This window comes from Piliocolobus tephrosceles, chromosome 3 (genome assembly GCF_002776525.5).
Source record: "Piliocolobus tephrosceles isolate RC106 chromosome 3, ASM277652v3, whole genome shotgun sequence".
Lineage (NCBI taxonomy): Eukaryota > Metazoa > Chordata > Mammalia > Primates > Cercopithecidae > Piliocolobus > Piliocolobus tephrosceles.
The window spans coordinates 176,271,352-176,293,478 of record NC_045436.1 but is presented as its reverse complement, the minus strand read 5'-3'; the positions used below and the strand labels follow the sequence as shown (position 1 = coordinate 176,293,478).

General features: G+C 45.2%; 1 protein-coding gene across 2 annotated transcripts in view; it reads left to right on the top strand.

Annotated features, from left to right (window-relative positions):
• The window catches only part of STX18 (syntaxin 18), a 123,868-nt gene that overhangs the window by 98,557 nt on the left and 3,184 nt on the right, over window positions 1-22,127 (top strand). The window contains exons 6-9 of one of the 2 annotated variants that reach the window (XM_023206893.2): window positions 6,313-6,428; window positions 9,965-10,053; window positions 19,430-19,488; window positions 21,068-21,137. In XM_023206893.2, the coding sequence (XP_023062661.2) occupies window positions 6,313-6,428; window positions 9,965-10,053; window positions 19,430-19,488; window positions 21,068-21,137 (334 nt within the window). The remainder of the gene's footprint in view (window positions 1-6,312; window positions 6,429-9,964; window positions 10,054-19,429; window positions 19,489-21,067; window positions 21,138-22,127) is intronic. The other variant, XM_026455643.1, reaches the window with a different exon arrangement.

Genomic DNA, 22,127 nt, shown 5'->3' with positions numbered 1-22,127 from the left:
CAGGCATGAGCCACTGCACCCAGTGCACCCATGTTTGTTTGTTTGTTTGTTTGTTTTTCACATTTGTGGTTCATTTTTTTATGTGTATATCACAGAAGTAGGTATTATGTAGCTGTTCTTTATCAGGTTAAGGAAATTTCCTTTCTTATTGAGGGATTTCCTAAAAGAATTCACAGAACTCAGAAACGCTATTATACTCACAGTTACAGTATATTATAGTGAAAGAATACAGATTAAAATCACCAAAGCTAAAGGGAGCATGGGACAAAGTTAGGAGAGACCAGGTACAAGCTTCTAGCTGTCGTCTCCCAGTGGAATAGTGTGGATGCACTTAATTCTCCCAATATGTGACTCCCAATACCTGTGTCACCATGTATTGTCAATCAGGGAAGCTCACCTGAGCCCTGGTGTTCAGGGTTTTCACTGGGGGTCAGTGATGTAGATGTGAAGTGCTAGCATAGCAGTCCATAGTTAACTCAGTCGCCAGCCCCTCCAGAGGTCAAACTGATTGTCATGTCAGACCCCTGTTAACTTCAGCGGGGATGGCACTTGGTTCAGAGAGGCTGAAGAAGAGACCCCAAGCCAACAAACAGAACAGAGTTTGTTTGGGGGAACTTATTTATAGAGCAGTCCAGTGGCAGTGGGCTGCACAGGAGAACCACTACTGCTTGTAAAAAGAATGTAGTTTATATGGCACCTTCACTTAGCCATCCTCCCACCAAGCAACCTCCACATGGCAGCCCTCATTTCTTCAATTGCCATCAAGTGTGTCTGCTGTGCACTGATACAGTGGCCCAGGCCCCCAGTCATAAATCACACTGTTAGCATAAACTATCTGGAATGTCCCCAGCTATACAAGGATACTGTCATCAGACAAGATATTCTAGGAGCTTAGAGGTTATCTCCCAGGAGCCAAGCAAGGGCCAGTTTTTTCCTTGGAATGTGCAGAATTTGAACACCACATACCTGCTGAGTCATCCCTTTATTGCATACCTTATTTTCCTAGTTTGCTGAAAGTTTTTATCATCAGGGTATCTTGACTTTTTCAAATGCTTTTTCTACATCTAATGCAATGATCATGTAGGCTTTTTTCTTTTTTTGTTAAGGGGATGTATTACATTGATCGATTTTCAAATGTTAAGCCAACTTTGTATTCCTGGGTTAAACCCCATTTGGTCATGATACATTATTGTCTTTATATATTGCTAAAATCAGTTTGCTTGTATTAAGGGTGCTTTTATGTTCATGAAGATATGTATCTAATTTTCTTGTAATATCTTCATAGGTCTCTGAATCTGGGTAATACTGGCCTCATAAAATGATTTTGTAATTGTTTTCTCTTCCTCTGTTGTTCACATCTACCAGGTCCTTACCTTGTTCCTCATCCTAGGGAAAACACTTAGGCTTTTATCATAAAGTATGATGCTCACTGTAGATTTTGTATGTTTGTCAGATTAAGGAAGATCCCTTCTGTACATGCTTTTTCCCATCTTGTTTGATTGCTCTAGAGCACTATATAAAGGTATACATTCTGTTTTACAGCTCCATAGTACTGCAGAGTGTCTTCCACCAGTTCCATGTTGATGGACATGTGGATTTTTCCTAGGCCTTCGCCATATTAAAATTGAATTACAAAGTTGCTATAATCAATAACCTTTTCATATTATCATTATATCTTTGGGATAGAGTCCTGTAAGTGGGATTGCTGGATTAGAAATTAAATACATGTTAATTTGCAGGATATTACCAAGGTCCCCTCCATAGGAGTCATACTGTTTGGCACGCTCACCATCAATATACAGAAGTGCCCTACTTCACAGCCTGACCCACCCAGTATGTCTTCACATTTGGGTGTTTTCACCAGTCCCAGTAGGCAAGAAAAAATGACACAGTGTAGTTGTTGATATGCATCATCTTATGAGGAAGACTGAGCATTTTTCATGTGTTTAAAAGCCATTTACATTTGTGTGTACTTTCTTGCCTAGTTTACTATAGAGCTGTTGGTCTTTTTCTCTTTTTACTTTACCTATGGTGGGTTTGTTTGTTTGTTTGTTTTAATAAACTTGTTATTTTAAGAGCAGTTTTTAGGTTCATAGCAAAATTGAGCAAAAAGTACCAAGAGTTCCCATATACCCCCTTCAATGTCCCCCCACCCGCCAGTACACTAATAGCCTTCGCCACCAATAGCCTTCACCACCATCAACATCCCCCACCACTCATGGTGCTTTGTTTTGTTTTGTTTTGTTTTGAGATGGACTCTCCCTCTGTCGCCCAGGCTGGAGTGCAGTGGGTGATCTCGGCTCATTGCAAACCTCCACCTCCCAGGTATAAGCAATTCTCCCACCTCAGCCTGCTGAGTAGCTGGGACTACAGGTGTGTGCCACCACGCCCAGCTAATTTTTGTATTTTTAGTAGAGACAAGCTTTCACCATATTGGCCAGGCTGGCCTCAGACCTCAAGTGATCCGCCCTCCTCGGCCTCCCAAAGTGCTGACATTACAGGGGTGAGCCACCACACCTGGTTCACCCATTTTTTTTTCACATGTGTGGTTCAATTTTTTATGTGTGGTTCATTTTTTTATGTGTATATCTCTGATGCATTTGGAATTTACCTTGGTGTACAGTGTAGGGAAAGGGAAAACATTTTTTCTTTCATATAACTACCAGTTATCCCAGTGCAACTTATCAAACCATATCATATATTAAATACACATATGCAATTGAGTCCGGTTTTGAATTTTATATCTATTCATTGGTCTGTCAATCTTTTCATGCCCTAATACCACACTTGGGTTTTTAGGGTTTTCTTGGCTATTATTCCCTCCCCTTCCTAATCTCCATGATGTTTTCATTATAAATCTTTTCAAACATACGGCAGAATTGAATTTTGCAGTGAACACCCCTATACCTGTACCCTAGATTTGAGCATTTGCGTTTTACTATACATGCTTCTTTTACCTGCCTATCATTCTATATTCACTTAGCCTCTTTTTAAAATAGATTTCAGAGTAAACTTCTAACAGTGCCCTCCCCCTTAAATACTTCCGTATGCATATCGTTAACTAGAGTTCAATATTTGTTTACACTTTTTCTGACCATTCTTGCTTATTTCCAGATGAATTTCATAGTTGATTTGTCCAGCTTTAGGGTGGGACCTGGTGATTTTTTTTTTTAATTGAGATCACATTACACTTATAAATTAACTTAGGGAGAACTAACATCTTTATATTTCTTTTTCTATCAAGAATGATGTGTCCTTTCTTTCCTTTGTGTCTTTCAGAAATCTTTTTTGGTTTTTTACATATGGGCTTTGGGCTTAAGTTTATTCTAAAGTTTTTGTTGATATTGTTAGTTTTCTATCTTTTGTTTTGTTTTGGCTATTGCAAGTAGAATCTCCTCTTTCATTGTATCTTCCAACTGTAAATGAGGTACATTATGATGAACATTTAAGTCATTTTGTTATTGTTGTTATAAGCAGTGCTGTGGTGAATATCCTTATAACTTTATCTTTGTGCATATTTTGATACTTAGAATAGCAGATTGTATTTTCCAAAGAAAACTGCCCCCAAATATATCCCATACCACATGCTCTTCTTAAAAAGTGATTACTGCTCCATTGAGAAAGCAAATTGGGGTCTGAGTTTCTTCCCCTTGAACCCTAGTGGACCATTGCAAATGCGTTGGGCAATAGAATATGGCTAGGATCATGATTTCTGACTTCTAAGGCAAGGTCATGAAAGGCATTGAAGCTTCCACCAAAGTCTTTGAGACTGCCAGCCCTGCAGGCAGCCAGCTGCCATGCACCAGTAACACACTCATGCAGCTCCATGAAGAAGAAATGAGGCTCCCAGCAAGCACCAACTTGCTAGCCATGTGTGTGACCTCCTTGGAAGTGAACCCTCCAGCCCTGGTCAACCCTTCAGATGACTGCAGCCCTAGTTGCCTTCTAACTGCATCCTCCTGAGACATGCAGAGCCAGAACCACCCAGCCAAGGTGTTCCCAAATTCCTGACCCCAGAAACACTGATCAGTAATAAATCTCACTGTTTCAAGGCACTAAGTTTTATGACTCAGTTGTAGTAACCTGAACAATTGAAAAGATTGATAACACAGTTACTTTTGAAAAATTTTTCTGTTAAATTTTGTAGAGGAGCATTTCCTAAATCATCTTTTTTGAAAACTACTCTCAAAAAACTCTATGAAGAGAGTCTCTGCAATCAGGTTATTTGCAAAAACCGTCCTTTTTGGAAATTCAGAATGTATTTGAACATATTAAAGGCTCTGAAAACTTACATAGTGAAACACCTGTCTAGCTTTGACTCAGCTTTCTCAGACTGATTTGACCACAGAAGTCCTTTCCCACAGCCCAGGATGGGTAGAATATACCCCACATGGAGCAGTTGTTGTAAGCATGGGCTTCAGAGCTAGGTTCCCTGAGGTCATGTCCCAGCCCAGCCATTTGCTTACTGTAACCTGGGCAAGTTTCCTAACTTCTGTACGCCTCAGTTTCCTCCTTTGTTAAAAGGTTGTTAATACTAGTACCTACCTAATGGGGATATTCAAAATTAAATAAATTTATCCATATATATTGCTTAGAAAAAATGTCCACTATATAAGCCATTAACAAATGTTAGTTGGCATTAGTAATATCACCCTAATATGCATTTACATTGTTCCTTTAATTATAGTCTCTCTGCCTAACAATATGGAATTTATCCTAGATCTTTTTAGCACTGACTATAATTTTATAGTGTTTATGTAGATTCTAGCAAAGCTATTACAAAGCCCGTTGTTTCATAACCAGAATTTTTTCTCTTATTAATCATTTACTTGTATTTATAATGCATTCATTCATTCAACATATATTTATGAAACTGAATACCAGGCACTAATCCAGAATCTGGGATCTAGGAGCAAGGCTGACAACCAACAGATAGATAAACAGGGGGATTATAGACTGTGATAACTGCTATGGAGAAAACAGATGCAGAGGAGTGGGAGGCGGCCTTTCCTTGATAGAAGAGTCAGAGGTGGCCTCTCTGAGTAGGTGAAACTGAGCCAAGCCCTGTAGGTGGGAAGGAAGATGATGCCCTGGGAAGAGCCTGTGGGGAAGAAGCAGGGGAATGCCACGTGCAGAGGATTCAGTCCTGAAGCAAGTCTGTGCCTTCGAGTGGGTATTTAAGGACTTGTGCTTTCAGAGTTCACTTATATTAAGATGTGACTTAGAACATGTACACGTGTGGGTATAGGTATATATGTGTGTGTATAAGTATATATGTTGGGGGGGTATGTGTGTGTGTATATATATATATGGGTAGGGGTATATATGCATGTGTTTGTGTATGTGTATGTGGGGGTGTATGTGTGTGTACATGTGGGAGTATATATCAGTGTGTATGTGTGCATATGCATATGTGTGTGTAGGTGTATGTGTGGAAGGGTGTATGTGGGGGTATATATGCATATGTGTACATATATGGTGTGTGTGTGTGTGTAGGGGGTATGTATGTGAGTGGGGGTATATATAGTATATGTATGTGGGTGTGTATACATGGTGTATGTATATATGTGTGTGTATGTGGGTGATTATATATGAATATGTGTATGTGGTATGTGTGTATATGTGGGGGGATATACATGCATGTAAGTATATAGAGGATATGTGTGTATGTAGGGGGTATATATGTGTGTGGGGGTATATATATGTGGTATATATATTGTGTGTATACATGTGTGGGTATGTGTGTGGTGGTATATATGTGTGTGGGTATATATGTGGGAGGGTATATATATGTGTGTGGGTATATATGTGGTATATATATATGTGTGTGTGGTGTGTGTATATATGTGGGTATACATATGTTGGGGTATATATGTGTGGGGGTATATATACATATGAATATATGTATAATATGTATTATATATTATAATTAATAACATATTCAGCAATCTTTTTGCATTAGTGTCTACTACTGGGTGAGCATCAATCCAGCTTTCTGGGTTTGTTGAGTGCGGTGTCAGTCTATGGAGCATATTCAGCACATACCGACTGTAACCTGCCCCCGCATGCTGTTCACTGTGCCATGGCTGCAAATGCAGAGGGCGTGCACAATCTCTACCCTGCAGGCAACAATGGCAGTGTTAAGTGCCCAGTGGAGGTGTATCCAGATAGCCACTGGGCCCAGAGGCAGTGACTGCTCCCCAGTACAGGGACACAGGACAAAATTGCAGGGTCACATGTGACTCCTTCTGTTGTCAAAAAGGAATCCTGTTATGGAAATAAAATACCTGACTGCTAATTATGTATTTTTAGATCTAAGCTGGAACCGGAACCAAATACAAAGACAAGAGAATCCACATCTTCTGAGAAAGTTTCACAGAGCCCTTCAAAAGACTCTGAAGAAAACCCTGCCACTGAAGAACATCCAGGTACGAATTGAGATGAATATCTTGCCTTGCATTTCTTCCTTGTGATGTGTTGGCAAGAGTATACCACAGGAACGAAGTAGCACAGTCTCAGACATGTTTTGGTGTTTGTATTTGCATAAAGCAAAGGAAGCAGGAGGTGGCAGCCTTTGTGTCTGTCACAGTTGATCTTCGTGACTGCCACGGAGGTAGGAGGTGCTTTTACCCAGTCACCTGGGAGCTGGCGGGGTGCAGGAGAAAGGGCCTGCTATAGAGGGGTGAGGCCGGGATCTGTCTGCCTCAGGAGCCCTGTGTGCCAGCCTCAGGAGAGGCAGCATTGCCTCCCTGGCAGCCGTGCCCTGCATGTCAGCTCTGAGCTTACAGGCCTGTGCCCGGGTAGAGTGTGCAACCTCAGTGGCCTTTCACAGCCAGTCAAACCAACAGGACAAAATGCAAATCTGTATTGATGTGCTGCCTGTCACCACAGATACTAGACAGCCCATGGCTTAGAACAGTTCCTGATGCACAGGAGATGCAGAAGAAATACGGGGTCTCCATGAAGTCCGAAAATGTGGGGGCACATATACAATGTGGTCATGGATGTCTGCGATCTGTGTGTCTGGCTGGCACCCCCACATACGGATGCCTGCATAGTTTGCTATATCCGAGAGACAGAGTGGAACAGGGTTCTTTGCGTGAATCACAGGGTGATGGCGTGCTGGAGCCAGGAGAGACCTGGGAGTCCCCTGTGGCATCCTTCTCCATAGTCTCATGGCAGTTCTTATTAACTCTTGTCTTCCAGATGCTAGGCACAGTCCTGGACATGTCACAAAAATTACAGGTTGAGTATCTCTTACCTGAGATGCTTGGGACCAGAAGTGTTTCGGATTTGGAGTTTTTTCAAATTTTTGCATATTTGCATTATACTTACCAGTTGAGCATCTCTAATCTGAAAACTAAAATCTGGAAAGCTCCAATGAGTATTTCCTTTGGGTGTCACAGTGGAGCTCAGAAAGTTTCAGGGATGTGATTCCTGCCCTCAAGGAGCTCACAGTTGATGGGAAAGATAATACTCTAGCTCCTGAGAGAAAGTAAGTAGTACCTCAAGAGAGGGCAGAGGGCCAGGGAGACTTCAAGAGGAGGTGGCCCTAAGAAGTGAGTCTGGGCCAGGCGTGGTGGTTCACGCGTGTAATCCCAGCACTTTGGGAGGCCAAGGTGGGTGGATTACCTGAGGTCGGAATTCAAGACCAGCCTGACCAACATGGAGAAACCCCATCTCTACTAAAAATACAAAATTAGCTGGGTGTGGTGGCACATGCCTGTAATCCCAGCTACTCGGGAGGCTGAGGCAGGAGAATCACTTGAACCCAAGAGGCGGAAGTTGCAGTGAGCCAAGATCGTGCTGTTGCACTCCAGCCTGGGCAACAAGAGCGGAATTCCATCTCAAAAAAAAAAAAAGAAGTGAGTCTGGACCTGAAAAAAAAAAAAATGAAAGCTTAGAAAGTTCTAGACAGAGGCAGCAGCATGAGCAAATGCTCAGAGGCCAGAAAGCCTGGGGCTTGGGTGGAATGTAGTCAGTAAAGAAGACCCCTGGGGATCAGTGAAGCCCGTCAGTGGGAGGAGAGGCGGGAGTAAGCTTGGAAGGGTGGGTGGGGCCTTCAGTGCCAGACTAGGGAGTCTGGACTTGCCTCTGTGGCACCAGGGTGCACGGGTGGCCTGCGCAGAGGACTGGCTTGGTGGGTGCTGGGCTTCAAGCTGATCCTTAGGGCAGCCTGTCAAGAAGGCTTCTGATGACCACAAATGAGCATGCTGTAGAATGTGAGTTCTGCTAAGAGAACTTTCCCATTCTAGCTCAGAGTTAATTTGTGCTTGGTTCAGATATGAACAGGGTTTCTGTTTCTAATTTTGGTGTTTTTATCCTTAAAAAAGAAATCAACAACAGTAAAAGCTTGAAATGGATACCATAATGAGGACAAGTAGGAGACAGCTCGTAAGGTGGGGGTGGGGGGTAGATGAAAGTACAAATGTTCCTACCCAAAGAATGTCATCTCAGGAAAATACCGGATCATTTCTAAAGATACTTTTAGCCAACCTTTTACAAACATGTTTTTCTATAATGACACTTCTGGTAAAAACAGCCATTTTTCTAAAAGCCTGCGTGCACTAGGTTGTGGATGACATGGAGACTTTTTTTGTAAAGATATATTTCTAATAAATAACCGTAACTTTCAGGCATGGCCTGCCTAGTCAGCTTTCTCTACACTGTTGCTATCATTAAGTTCTCTTCCCCTGTTCAAAGATCTAGACTTGTCGCCATCTCATGGGGCTAAGGTCAACTACAGGAAATTTACTGAGATTGAGGAAAAAAGGAAAAAGAAGCAGTATTTGCCTTTGAGTACTTGGAAGCTCACTGATAAGCCCAGAGACACCACTGAGACACACAGACACAAAGTGATTTCATTAAGGTCTCCCCCGAGGATCCATCCCTGCCATCCCTCTCCCCTCTGCTCCCAACCCCACCCCATTGATGAACTGCACAGGCCTCTTACTGTCATCCTGGGCAGCAGCAGTCCTTTCTAGGGGCCTGTGGTATTGACATGCTTCATGGAGGATGCATCATGTTTTGTTGATCATAATGAAAAAGTTCTCCAGATTAAAATGTCCCTATGCTCCCATTCAGCAGTTCCATGCCCAGGTGTCTGTCCTAGAGAGTCACTCCAGCATGTGCACAAAGCACAGACTGGGACATAGTACCATTACACCAGTGAACAGTCTGAAACCACTGAGGTCTGTCAGTGTAGTTATGGCTAAAGACTAGTGTATCCTCACGATGGAATATCATGCAGCAACTTAAAAGAACAAGGTAGATCTACTTGGACGATCTCCAAGATGTATCAATAAAGCATACAAAGCAAGTTTTAGAACAGTATGTTACCATTGATATCTGTGTGAAAAGCAAGCAACCATACACACAAAACTGTGTATTACTTGAATTTCATAGGTAGGCAGGGACTCCTATCTTTGTATGTGAATATGTTTAGATAAAATCTATGATGCTACATCAAAGCAGTAACTTCTGGGAGAGGAATAGGATTGGGGAACGGTATATCACTTCCTGTATACATATATATATATATATGTGTGTGTGTGTATACATGTATATGCATATGTATTTTTTACATTAAAAATATGTCTTGCAGTCTTTACAAGTAGAGAGGCATGTATTATGTGTCTTGAAGTAAAACATACTTTAAGACTCATTCTGAAGAATGTCCATTTAGTTTGCAGCCATTGCTGACATTGGTGCAATATTGAAACCGTGCGTAGGTCCCCTCCCCACCACACACACACATGCATGTGCCTGCACAAAGACAATTTACAGCCTAAATGTTGTGAAAGAATCATGTCTGCAGTTCCTGAATATTAGCCCAGAGATCATGAAATATAAGGACAAAACTGTAAGATTCTGTTCCATCTCATGTTTGTGTTATGATTACATCCTAAGCCAGCCTATTCTAAAATGAATATTTGGTCTTCTATTTTCAATTTTTTTTTAACAGAAAAGATTTTGGCTGAAACACAACCTGAATTGGGAACCTGGGGAGATGGCAAAGGTGAAGATGAGTTATCCCCAGAAGAAATACAAATGGTAATGCTATTCTCTGCCTAATCATTTATTTTTAACTGGTTTTCATAAGACTGTTTCATTGAGAAACTCATCCTCAATGCCCTTGCCCTGATTTTTTTTACTGAGTTTTAAAAATTATAAATGTGTATCTTATATACACTTTCCCATTTGAGTTCCTAATTCTTACTGTGCCTTTCATATGCTTTAAATTTGCAGTAGCATAATTAGAGAATAAATTTTGCCTTGGAAGAATTTTACTAATAATAGATATCTTTTCAACAACAGTAAAATAGTCGTCTAGACTAAATAGGTCTTTTATAAATGCCACTATGATGTTTTTTAATTGTTTGAATTGCTAGTGCTCTGGTAATGTGAAAAAAAGTAAGATAATGACTGAAAAGTGAAAAGAGTAACACCTTAACTACTGATAGCACCTCCTTTTAGTTACCTGCCCTAGAGTTTCCAGCTGCTTAGCTTATCATCTCTAGGTGGGTTTCAAAAGGAAACTGATAGGTCTGCCAAGCCCCTGCCAGCTCATGTCCAGCAGTGTCTGTGTGCAGCTCATCTGGACACTGGTGTGACAGAAGCCAAATGGAATATGCTACCTGTGTGTGGGAACAGATGTCATCTAGAGCTGCTAGGATGTGACACTGTCCTATGCCTAAGACGTGGGGAATGTGGCTGCCACACAGCATGCCTCCAGTGACTCTGCCTGGCAAGTGACAGCATTTTAAGTGTGCAGCAGTTTGCAGTGGACAGAACTTTTTGATTCTCATTTTATACATGATACTCTTAATAATTGCACCAAGAGGTGGTGGAACATTAGCATCTCATTTTAACATTGGCAAAAGGCAGCAAAGGGTCTTGCCCAGAATCCCCTAGTTAATCAGGGAAGAGCTGGATTTCCAGCCCTCAAGAAGGTAAGAAGTGGAGCGTGAAAACAGCTCTGTTGAGGAATCATGGGATCCAGTCTTTTCCCCAGCCTTGAGCCTCTCAGACTGAGGCATTTGTGTTGCTACTTATGCCACCTGAAATTTCAAGTTCTCTCTGTCTACTCCTGACGTGTCTTACAGGTCTCAGGTGTTTTTTTCCCTCAGAGAGGCCCGGTGATCCCACCTGCAGCAGCTCCCAGATACTGTGTCCCATGACCCTACTTGATTTCCCCCCATATCCCCACTAGAGCACAAGCTCTGTGAGAGCAGAATCTTGTCTTGTTTTCCTCACCATATTCCTAGAGCCCAGAACAGTGTTTGGGAATTCTTTGTTGAATACATGAGTGACTTTGATGAGTATAACATAAAAGCTATAGGTTGTTTTCAACAGTAAGACAGAATCATCAGTAATAACTATTAGAATGTTCTGGTGTTCAGTTATTACTAGTATTATGGATACTTATGAATGGCTTCTCTATCCCAAGCCTTTTGCATATGTTGTCCTGTTGAATCTTCACGACAATCCACTCAAGTAGGAATTATCACTATTACGCAGTTGAAGAAAATGATGCACAAAAACTAAAGCCCTACCCAATGTCACAGAACCAGTAAAACAGCAGAACCAAGCTCTGGCTCCAACCCTGTACTCTTTCTCCAGTTGGTTCTGGTGGTCTAGGTGAGTGTTGCTGCATTGGAACAGCATGGCACACTGACATAGGCCAGCCAGGCAGGAGTCAGAACAGCCATGCCGGCCCACCGAAGTGTCATCGTAAGCATAGTTGTGCAGGCTGGGGACCTCCAGGGATGTCCAGGTCCACATGTCTGCTCTCATGAGCATTGGCTGCCAAGGGCAGAGGACTGGCTTAGCATCCTCTTGCTCTCTGGACCCCCTGTTTCTTCTCCATGCCTGAAATAAAAGACTGAAACCAAATCTCTTTCCTAAAAATGACATGAACAAGTGAAGACAAAAAAAAAAAGCTAAAATCCAAAAGGCAGCACAGTCTAGTGCTAACAGTGCATCGTCTGACTGGAGTCCACACCTGGCCTCTCATCATTGCAGCCCAGGGCCCTCTCACTGCTCGGGACCTCTGTTCCCTCATCTGTGAAATGGGCAAATAATGGCCACCTCACAGGTGGGGCTAAAGTCTGAGTGAGCTGGCCCATGAGGTGCGTGCAACACAGTGCTTGAAAAATTCTGTTTCCCCTTCCTTTACCCTTCAGAGTGGCAGGTTATACAAAGAGGCAGAACAGCCTCTCCCTGCACAGGGTGGAAGAGATTGGGCACAGCTGCCCGTGTGCCATCAGCAGGGAAGGACTGTGGCATGTATGCTGTCATGGCAGGGTCAGGGCATGCAGGATGGCAGCTGGAGCTCAGACCATTTTCATATGCCTTTCATGTACAGTTCAGTTTCACACAGATTTATCCACCCAGATGAGTGGTTTCCCCTTTAAAATCATGGCCTTGGAAGCTTGAAACTGATTCCAGTGATGGTACTGTTAGTCCTGACTTCCCTGAGACTTGCTTTGGGGGTTCTCCTTCAGAGCCTGTGATATTTTCTTTGGAATACTAAGCAGAGCTGTCTTTATCCTTTATAGACAAAAATAATTCTGAACTAAGGAAATCACTCAAACACCTTAAATTGCCCTGCAAGTTTCTTGCCTTCCTCTCCAGCTTCTTTCCTGTTCCAGAATTCACCTTATGACTTGAATTAAGTGCTCACCAAATCCAGCAAATGGGGGAGCTAGGCCCTCGAGGTGCACATTGTATAGAGGGTGGTTAGAGGAAGACAGCCGCAGGAATTCCAAGCAGTCATTGCAGTCAGTCAGGTTGAGAGATGACGAGGGCCTTGAGCCAGGAGCGGCAGTGAAAGTAGTGTTGAGAGCTGTGGCGTGGGAAATGGCCTGCACTGAAGTGTGAGATGAGGAAGGAACCTTGAACTTGCTGCCGTGGGAGGGTGCACAGAAGGTGGGCATGCTGGGGCTGAGCAGGAGATGATGAATTTCATGTAGACAGGTGTGAGTTTGAGGCACCTGTGGGACATTCATGAGAGGTGTCTATGGGCTCCAGGGCTCGGGCTAGAGAAACGCACGTGGGAGACATCTTACAGCTGATGTCTGAAGCATGGGCTTGGGCGAGGCTCTCTAGAAACAAGATGAACAGTGAGAAAGGAGAAGGGGTTGTGGACACCACCCTGGGGTACACTCCACTGGAGGGAGGCTGGGGCGGAGAAGCCCACAAAGGAACATAAAGAGGGATTGGATCATATTCCCATCTTACAGCCAAGTAATGGCAGAAGTTTCTTAAAAATCTCTTAGGTTTTCATCAGTTTATATGAAATCCTTTTATTAGTGGAAATGAGTCATTTCCCCAAATATTATACCATTGCCCCATTTCTTTGCTAGAGAAAAAATGTGTACAGCTCTGTCTCTTCATTAAGAAAGAACACATTTGTGTTTAAGAAGAGTTTACCTTCTGTGTTGGGCTTTTGTTTTTCTTTTTCTTTCTCTTTTTTATTTTTTTTTATGCACTCCACCACTCTTCATAAAGGAAACCGCTAGAAGAACAGTGGTGTGGGTTGTCCGTCCAGGGATTTTGCCTTTCTCTGGGAGGCAGCGGTGAGCTAAGTACGTTAACCTTTGCAGTTGCGTGGCTTAGCAGCCCGTAGGTGTGCAAGGTGGACAAGAGGAAGGCTGGCAGCGAGGAGATCCATAATCACCTGACGCTCCCATCCCGCGGAGGGATGATGAAAGAACGTGGGCTTTGGGACTAGACAGAGTTGACCATGAATTTATACCACTTACTATCTTTGTAAGCTGAGGCTAGAAATCACTGCCATCAGTGATCTCTTCAGAATCAATACCCCACAGAATTGTCTCAAGCGCTGGATGCAGTAGTGCCTGTAAGAGCACCCAGCAGAGGGCAGGGCAGACCAAATGGTGGCTCCCTCCCACCAGAGAGATACTGCCATGTCTGTGCATGGTGGCATGCCCTGCACGTGTGCAGCACGTGATTTAGCAACTGATGTATCAGAGTACGGCTCCTCTTCCCACAATGAGGTTGATGCAGCATGCTTCTGTTTCATTCCACTGTCCTGAGTCATTGTCTAAAGACACTCCCAGTAACGCTGGTGATTCCAGCATGGTAGTATCAATGACTAAAGCAATCAGAATCAGCAGACTTCTTAATTTTTATTGTGTTACTGCAAGAGGATCGGGCAGAAGGCTGTAATGTTCAGTACTTTTGTGACAGGCTAATTCATGTCCAGTTAACTTCTTTCTTAATTGGGAATAATAGGTAAGTACCATATCTTATAGTCTGACTCACTCCAATCTTGTTTAAAAGGCCTAACTCTGAAAATAAAGAGAAAGAAATATAACACTGTTGGCTTTAAATTGGAAAATGTTGTAGCAAATCGTGGTCATAATTCATAATCACTGTTTCGGAATTTTTCCTCAGGGTAAAATCATAAATTAAGCCCAATATAGCAATATAATTCATTATTTCACCCAAAGGAACAGTTATTACATATTCCAAAATGGTTGCAGGGTATTATATGATTTGCATGATAAATCTCCCTGTATGACTCATGATACAGATATATTAATGCCTTTGAGTTCGCAGTTGGTCAGGCTGAGTGGAACCAAATTGTTTTCCAAAGTTACATCAAGAAAATGCCTCCCTTTCTAAAAACACATTCACTTTACTTGCCTCAGGTAAAACTACCTGCATTTATTGATGTACTCCTTGGGATAATTTTTTAAAACATGAATGTGGCTTCTGTTTCTTAAATCCACATGAAAGGCATCTTCCAAGGCCCTGTCCCCTGAGGTAGGCCCGTAGAAACCCCCAGTGGCTGGCTGGCAGGGCTTGCCCGTTTCAGCTCATGGATCTAGAACAAGGAGTAGTGGAATCTGAATGCCACATAGTGAGAGCTGGACAGACCCTGGAGAGGCTCCAGGTTTACAGGGCACAGCAAATGCTGGCTTCCACCAGAAGGATGTGGCAGGGTCCATCTACTGTCGCATTATGGGGATCCTAGGGGATCGAGGTGAGGGTCACACAGCCAGGCATGTGAAGAGGTTTGGTACAGAGAAAGCACGTCTGGAAGAGTCCAGAAAGGGCCTGGGCAGGGGACTCCTGAGTTATGAGGGCCAGAGGGCTTTCTGGGATGGTCCCCCTGTGCTCCTCAGTTAGCTTTTCTTGGCTCTTTGTGATACAAATACTTCTCTTGGCCTCATTTTATACTCAAAGGCCTTTGTAGGAGTGATTTTCTTTTGAAAATTAAAGAGGATTAGCTTAGAAAAGGATTTCTGTAACAATATATTCACAATGTGCATTTGTATCCATTAAACCAGATTAGAAACCTTTTAGCAGGGCTTGATTGAAAAGTCTGACTGACTTCTAAATGGGATAAAACAGTCGAATAAATGATATTGCCTCACACGCATGTGACATATATACCATGTGCCAAGTACTGCTTTGAGCCCTTCAGCATATGTTCATTTATGCAACCCATATGGAAGAGAGTACTGCTGGCCCCATTTTACAGAGAGCTTTAGTCACCAGCCCTAGGTCACATAGCTCCCAAGTCCTAAGCTGTTCAACATGATGCTGTGCTGCCATGGTTGGAGGGTGGGGGAGGGTGCCCGCCTAGCTGAGGGAAAGCATCGTGTCTTGGTAAGAGACCTTAACAGCGTAGAGCAGATGGACCAATGTAGGGAGCCCAGAGCAGCAGCTGGCAACCACCATGCATGGAGGGCCCAACCTGCCCACCGCACCCACCATCTCGGCCTCTCACCTTCCTTTGCAATTCCGTAGGAAATGAGAATTTCCTTGATTGTGTTCAGGTTTGTCTTCACAAAGCATCTAGATACCCCTCGTGCTGACCTTGGAGACCAGGTCTTTCATTCAGCACCGCACCTTGCAAAGTGTGACCACAAAGAGAGAGATACTAGCTGCTGAGGCTCAGCGAGCTCTGGAAGAAGATGCTATGGGTGCATTTCCCAGTGCCTGGGAGAGTGAGATGGCTGAAAGCCACAGCGGGCCTCTAGGGTTTGTGAATAGAGGGTAGAAGTGGTCCCCACAGCAGCTGACCACTCACTTTGCATATCCAGAAACTGACACCCAAGAGATGAAATCATGATAGACAGCATTCACCGAGAACTTACTATGTGCCATGCACTTTGGTAGACAACTCACATGTATTCACTCATGTATTCCTTCTGACAACCCCACTAAAGTACTGTTACTATCCCCATTTTAGTGACAAAGACAGAGACACCCAGGGATTATTACCTCCAAAACAGCTTACTGCTTAGAAGGTGAGAGGCTAGAAGTCCAGCTGTGGCTTTGCAGCCTCAGGGTCAGGCAGAAAAGGATAAGAATCACCACATCTGTCCCCAAAGAAACTGACAGGCCCACCAGAAGCCAGTGACTGGCCCAGCATTGCCCCAGGGTTCCTACAAGGCCCCCAGAACTGGCTGCCATATCCACCTGGTACATGCACCACTACGCCTGCCACCCGGCAACAGATGAAGGGAGGCACACAGGTTTGCCATTTAGACAGTGTTGGAAGCCATCCTAAAACCTGGTACAAGTCAGTGTTGTCAGCAGCCTTGCTATGACCTAATTGTCCTGGGCCCTGCCAGCCTCCTTAAGTAATAGTGACCTTGTAGTTGTCTGGGAAATAGGCCTTTTGTGTTTTAAACACAGAGGCAGCTCTCCATTAAAACTGGTCATTGGCAAACCTCTCTCCTCAGCCCTTAGCACCTTTGATCCTTGAGGCACCTGGTTCTCTTCCTCTAGGGACTAGGTATTTTTCAGGTGGGGTGGAAGGAAATTAGGACCAGCATCTGATCCCACTCCTGACTGCAGTGGAGGGCGGACATGGAGCTATCAGAAGTAACAATTACGAAGAGGCCTAAGAGGAGGTGCCGCACATAAGTGCCTTATGCCACACGCCCTCATGTTGGGGAGGAAATAAGAAGAGCTTTGTTCCCAAGGAACAGGCCAGGAATAAATCACCTCGAACCACTAATTTTGTTTAGGAACAGTTGCAAAGCATAAAGGGGACTGTGGATTTAAAAGGGCAGGACTGTATTTTGTCCTTAGAAAAATTCAAGAAAATGCCCCCCCCGCCCAAGAAAAAATGAGTAGTACCTGAATTAGCCAAAGTGAACTGGTGCCTACATGTTTTAGTAATTACATGTTTTCCTTAAATACTGTCCTTTTAAGTAACTGTTGAAGTTAACAGAGCTGATACTTTCAAACTCAAAAGTGAAAGTTTTATTCTCTTAAATAGTTGTTGTCTTGCCTAATTAAAGGGGCCATAAGCAATTCTGTGTCAGCAGCCAGCAAGGCAGCCTGCTGTGGATGAGGTGGTCCTGCAGGGAGCTTTCCGCCCTTCCCAGAGCTTTGCCCCACTCCCCCTGTTTTCTGGCCTGGCAGGTCTGGAGTGCAGCAGATGCCTCCTTGTGTTTTGATGAGTAGCCGGGGCTGAGAACTGGTGTCCTGTCATGTGTGAGGCCCTGGGCTGGGCTCAGGGTCTAAAGGAGGACAGCTGCCCTCCACAGAGAGAAGACAGGTCCCTGAACAAGTGTGAGAAATGTCCTTGAAGAGCCAAGTACAGGGGAACTTGGTAACAAGAGTGAGGAAGTAAAAGAAGGTGATTCAGTCTGCCCTGAGGTATCAGATCGCTAGGAAGGTGCCTGGGGTTTTGAGGGACCTCGTGGAGTTCTGCAGCCAGGCAGGAAGCTAGCCTGTGCAGAGCAGAGCTGAGGTGGGAGATGTCACGTGGCCAGGTCATGGATAACAGTGTGCCTTAGACCTGATCTGTAGGGGCAACGGGCAAGGCCAGCATGAGGCATTCTGGCATGACCAGCACTTGAGATCACTTTGACCAAGGATTGGATAACAGGCTGGAGGCAAGTGAGAAATGATGAGGGTAGAATGTGGACAGTAGGGGAAGGGCTGAATACAGCAAGTGTATGTGTGGGGGCAAAACTGGTGGACTTAGGAAGGGGCGCATGTGTGAAGAGCACCTGCATAGAGCACAGCTGGGGTACTTGGAGGGGAGGGGTTCTGGGTGGGAAGGAGACTGCTGGGGAGGCCCTGCAACTCATTTCCGCCCTAGGACAACGGGAACAAGGTCGGGCTGTTGTATGAGTCTGTGCATCCCAGCGCAGGAAGTGCCAACATAGCCCATGGTGGTCAGCTGCCTCCCATAACCATTGTTTCCCTTGTATTTTTGGTTTACTAAGCAAGTGATAAGCCAGATCTTCAGTCGATTCAGAGCCTCTGGAGGCTTGCTTGTATTTATTCCTCCCACCCGTTACAGAATGCCTCGGAAAACATTTGTGGATTTGATGGTGGCTTTAATTGATATGAAAGAAAGAATAACTGGAATGCCTTTGCAAAGTTACATTCCACACAGTTCCCACCCTCAGGAAGCTCAGAGTGACACAGGAAGTTTGGGATGTACACAGTTTATTACAAGGCAGAAAGGGACTCCTATCCGAAGATATTTTCAGAAAATGGTAGGCCAGGGATAGGAATATGAGAAATAAGTTTGAGCTTAGGGGCCTGGGTAGGTCTCCTGGAGAAGTGGGGCCTGCAGGACGCATTACGGAGAAATGCAGGATGCCCCTGACTCCCTGCACATTCCGTGAGTTGAATGGACCCACAAGGACAGGGCTGTGGGGGCCTGCGGTGAGGGCAAGGAGCTATTCCTTGTTCCTGTCCATTCTCTGTGCTGAGTTTCAGGAGCTTCCATCCTTTTCTTTGGCCCATATCAAGCTGGCAAGAATGGCTGAGAGCGCAACTATCTGTGCCAAGCTCAGTTCCAAGAAGCTCCCATGTATCCCTGGTGTCAGGGCACCTGGCCTCACCCAACCTGAGCACTGGGAAACATGCTGGTCTGGCTCTGGGCCTCTGTCCCTGTTGAGCAGTGGAGTGGCCGGGGCATGGCTCTGAGGTCAGAGGGGCCCAGGGGCAGCTCAGCCAAGCTGCCGACCCCCCCCTTCCTCTCGAGACCCTCCCCACACCAGATCCTTCTCCATATTAAAAAATATGTATAGTCCTTCAGTATACTTCATGAGAGAAAACAACAACAAAAGAATTTTTTTAATAATGGTACCAGAGGCAGGAAGCCGACTGTGGGAGCCCAGGGGAGAGCGCGTAAGTAGATACAGCTACAGCCATAGCAGTCAGCTTGCACCCCTGGAGTGCAGTGGTTGAGACGGAAAAGTCGATTACCAGGCAGCACAGCTGTTTTTTCAAAATTTTCTCCTGAAAGCAGGGACGTTGTTCATACTAATGCTCTCGGTCATCCAGCACCGGCTGCCATGTTGCTGCAGCTGGAAATGGGGGCTTCGGCAGTGGTTCCTGGAGCACAGGTCCGCTTTCTTGTTAGACTCTTGCTTAAGTTCAGTATGATGTCATCCTGAGTGTGTTTGTTTCCTCGCAGTTTGAACAGGAAAATCAGCGACTCATTGGTGAAATGAACAGCTTGTTTGATGAAGTGAGGTATGTTTGTAGCTCCTCTGTGAGCTGATAGCCTGCTTTACAGCTGCTCCTCTGTGAGCTGATAGCCTGCTTTCCAGGAACTAGGAGCGTTATTTACCTTGGTGCCCAGGCATCCACATGGGGCCCCTGGGCTGGTGCAGCCCCCCTCAGCCATTTTGACAGGGCTGGGGTGGGCATGTGGCCTGAATCCACAACTTCCTCAGCCTGTGGGCCTGTGGGTTACCTCCCGCCTGCTGCCACTGCTGCGGGGACCCAGGTGCTTTCTACCCCAAGAGATGCAGGAGTGACTGCAGATTACCTGCGTGTAATTTCCACCACCATTTGGGCTATTTCCATGCAGTGACTCTGAAATGAAATGGGGCCCTCGTGAAGGACAGCTGACCAAGGGAAGCCCTCTTTTGCAAATGGCTCCACTGGGGTCTGCCTGCTCCCGTACCCACCAGGGGGTCAGGAATGCAGAAGGCAAGGCCTTGGTCACCCACACGTGCACCCATTGAACTCTAGTTTCTGTGGGAAGGCCTGCAGCATGTTGAAAGTAAGGCCCAGGACTTTGCAGAGCCTGTTGTATTGTGGACATGTCCCCCAAATCAAATCAATCCTGATGCTGCACTCACACAGCCTGAGGATTTTCTCAGCGTAGGTGTCAGCCTCCAAGGGGCTCTTCGCCTTCTGCCCTCAGATGGACCTCCTAGTCCTCCTCCAACAGCCTAGCTTTCCCTGTCCGCCCCTGCTACTCCCCCATGCCCAGATACTCACTGGCTTTTCTTCCCACATCTCCTCCCCTGCCCTCCTGCCACTGTGACACTGTTGGGATTCGTCTCTGCTTCCACCTGGCCAGGAGCTCAGCTCCCACCACTTTTCGCCTCCTGCCACTTCCTGTCGCTGCTTTGTGCTGGAACAGCAGTTAACTTCAGCCTGGGCCAGCTTCCGTTTGTAAATAGATGGGCCCCCACCTGTCCCCCAGGGTAGCCCAGGCCGCCCCTGACACAGGAAGGTGGCTAGCCCGAGTGTTTCAGATCCGACAGAACACTGCGTTGCCAAACCAAGATACGGCATTTTCTAAATGAATCAGAGGAGCTTTTTTCTTTTAACAGGGAGTTGGTTTGAGGGTAAATACACTTTTTTCTTTAACCCGCTGAGCAGTAACAAAGCAGGATCATCAGCATACTGACCTTCTGAATCCCCACCATGTGTTACCATGGTGACAAGGCTAGGCAGAGAACTTACTGGAGACTGCTTTCTGTAACTGGGGCATAACCAGACCCTCCCTGGTCCTTGACCAGTGACACAGAATGCAAAGGGCACTGCCCACACCCACCTCTTGGGACTGAGGCTCAGTTGGCATGGTAGAGTGGACTTCCAAAAAGCCCAGCGTGCTAGGCTACACCGGGAGACAGGGAAGGTGACCCAGTAAGGAGAGTTTGCCTTCCTCTCCAATCTCTTCCCCCAGCCGACATGGTATGCCCCCGTCTCTCCCACCTTCATGTAGAAGACAGGATTTCTTTAGAAATGTGTAACAGTCCTGTTAGATTACCAAGTACTAATAGTTAATATGTAATCTATTCTTCTTTTTATGAAGGCAAATCGAAGGGAGAGTGGTTGAGATTTCCAGACTCCAAGAGATATTCACGGAAAAGGTTTTGCAACAGGTAAAAACAAAAACAGAAACAAAGTAGCTGTATGTTTTAACTTAAAGGGGAATGTACTTGAGAGCGCAAGACATTTTTCCCGAGGGCTGCTACTCTGTGCAGCCAGGAGCAGAGCCATGTGTTGCTAGCAGGTGTGCGTGCGCAGAGCTCCTCAGGAAAAAGCTCTCACTACCCAGAGCTGCCTCTGCACACGTGTGATGGAGGAGGAGCTCCCCACAGGGGATCCACTGGCCCCACTGACCGCGCCATGTGGTGGCGCATGCAGTGGCACGTGGGGGGAGAGTCCAGGCCTGGCAGTCAGGGTTCTGGATGTGCTGGGTGAGCTAGGTAGCCCGGCCAGGCTACAGTTTCCCATCTATAGATTGGAGTGACCCCTGCAGGGTTGTTCTCCATTTGAGAGAGAACTACAGCACGATGCTGATGGGCAGTTGCTTTTCCGTCAGTAGAGTTACAAGAGCTCAGACCCAGGCCTCACACCGCGAAGTCCATGCCACCTCAGGGATGGTGTCTGCGTGGGAAATAGGATTGTTCTTTTCCAAGTACATTTTCTGAAATTCTTCCAGCCAATAACTGGCAAAACTTTTAGGGACCTAATAAATTTGCCCTTTTCTTTTTAGCACCCAAAGACTATGGGAACGTTTGAAAGACAAATTTTTCTCCAGTATGTTAAACTAAACTACTTGACTTAAAATACTTCTTTCAAAATGACTTTCCATAAACCACACAGCCCGAGTGAAATCACTGTGAATGAGGTACATGGCGTCTGACAGCAGTTTGGAGGTTCCGGTTCGTAGGAGTTGCTCTTTTTAATGACACTACCCTGCTTCAAACCTCCCAGCGGCTGCAGGGGGCCTGGAAGGGGTGTGCAGAGCACAGGCAGAGCCTTGCCTTGGCTCGCCAGGAGTTTCTTTCTTTTTTTATTTATTTATTTTTTTTGGAGACGGAGTCTCGCTGTGTCACCCAGGCTGGAGTGCAGTGTTGTGATCTTGG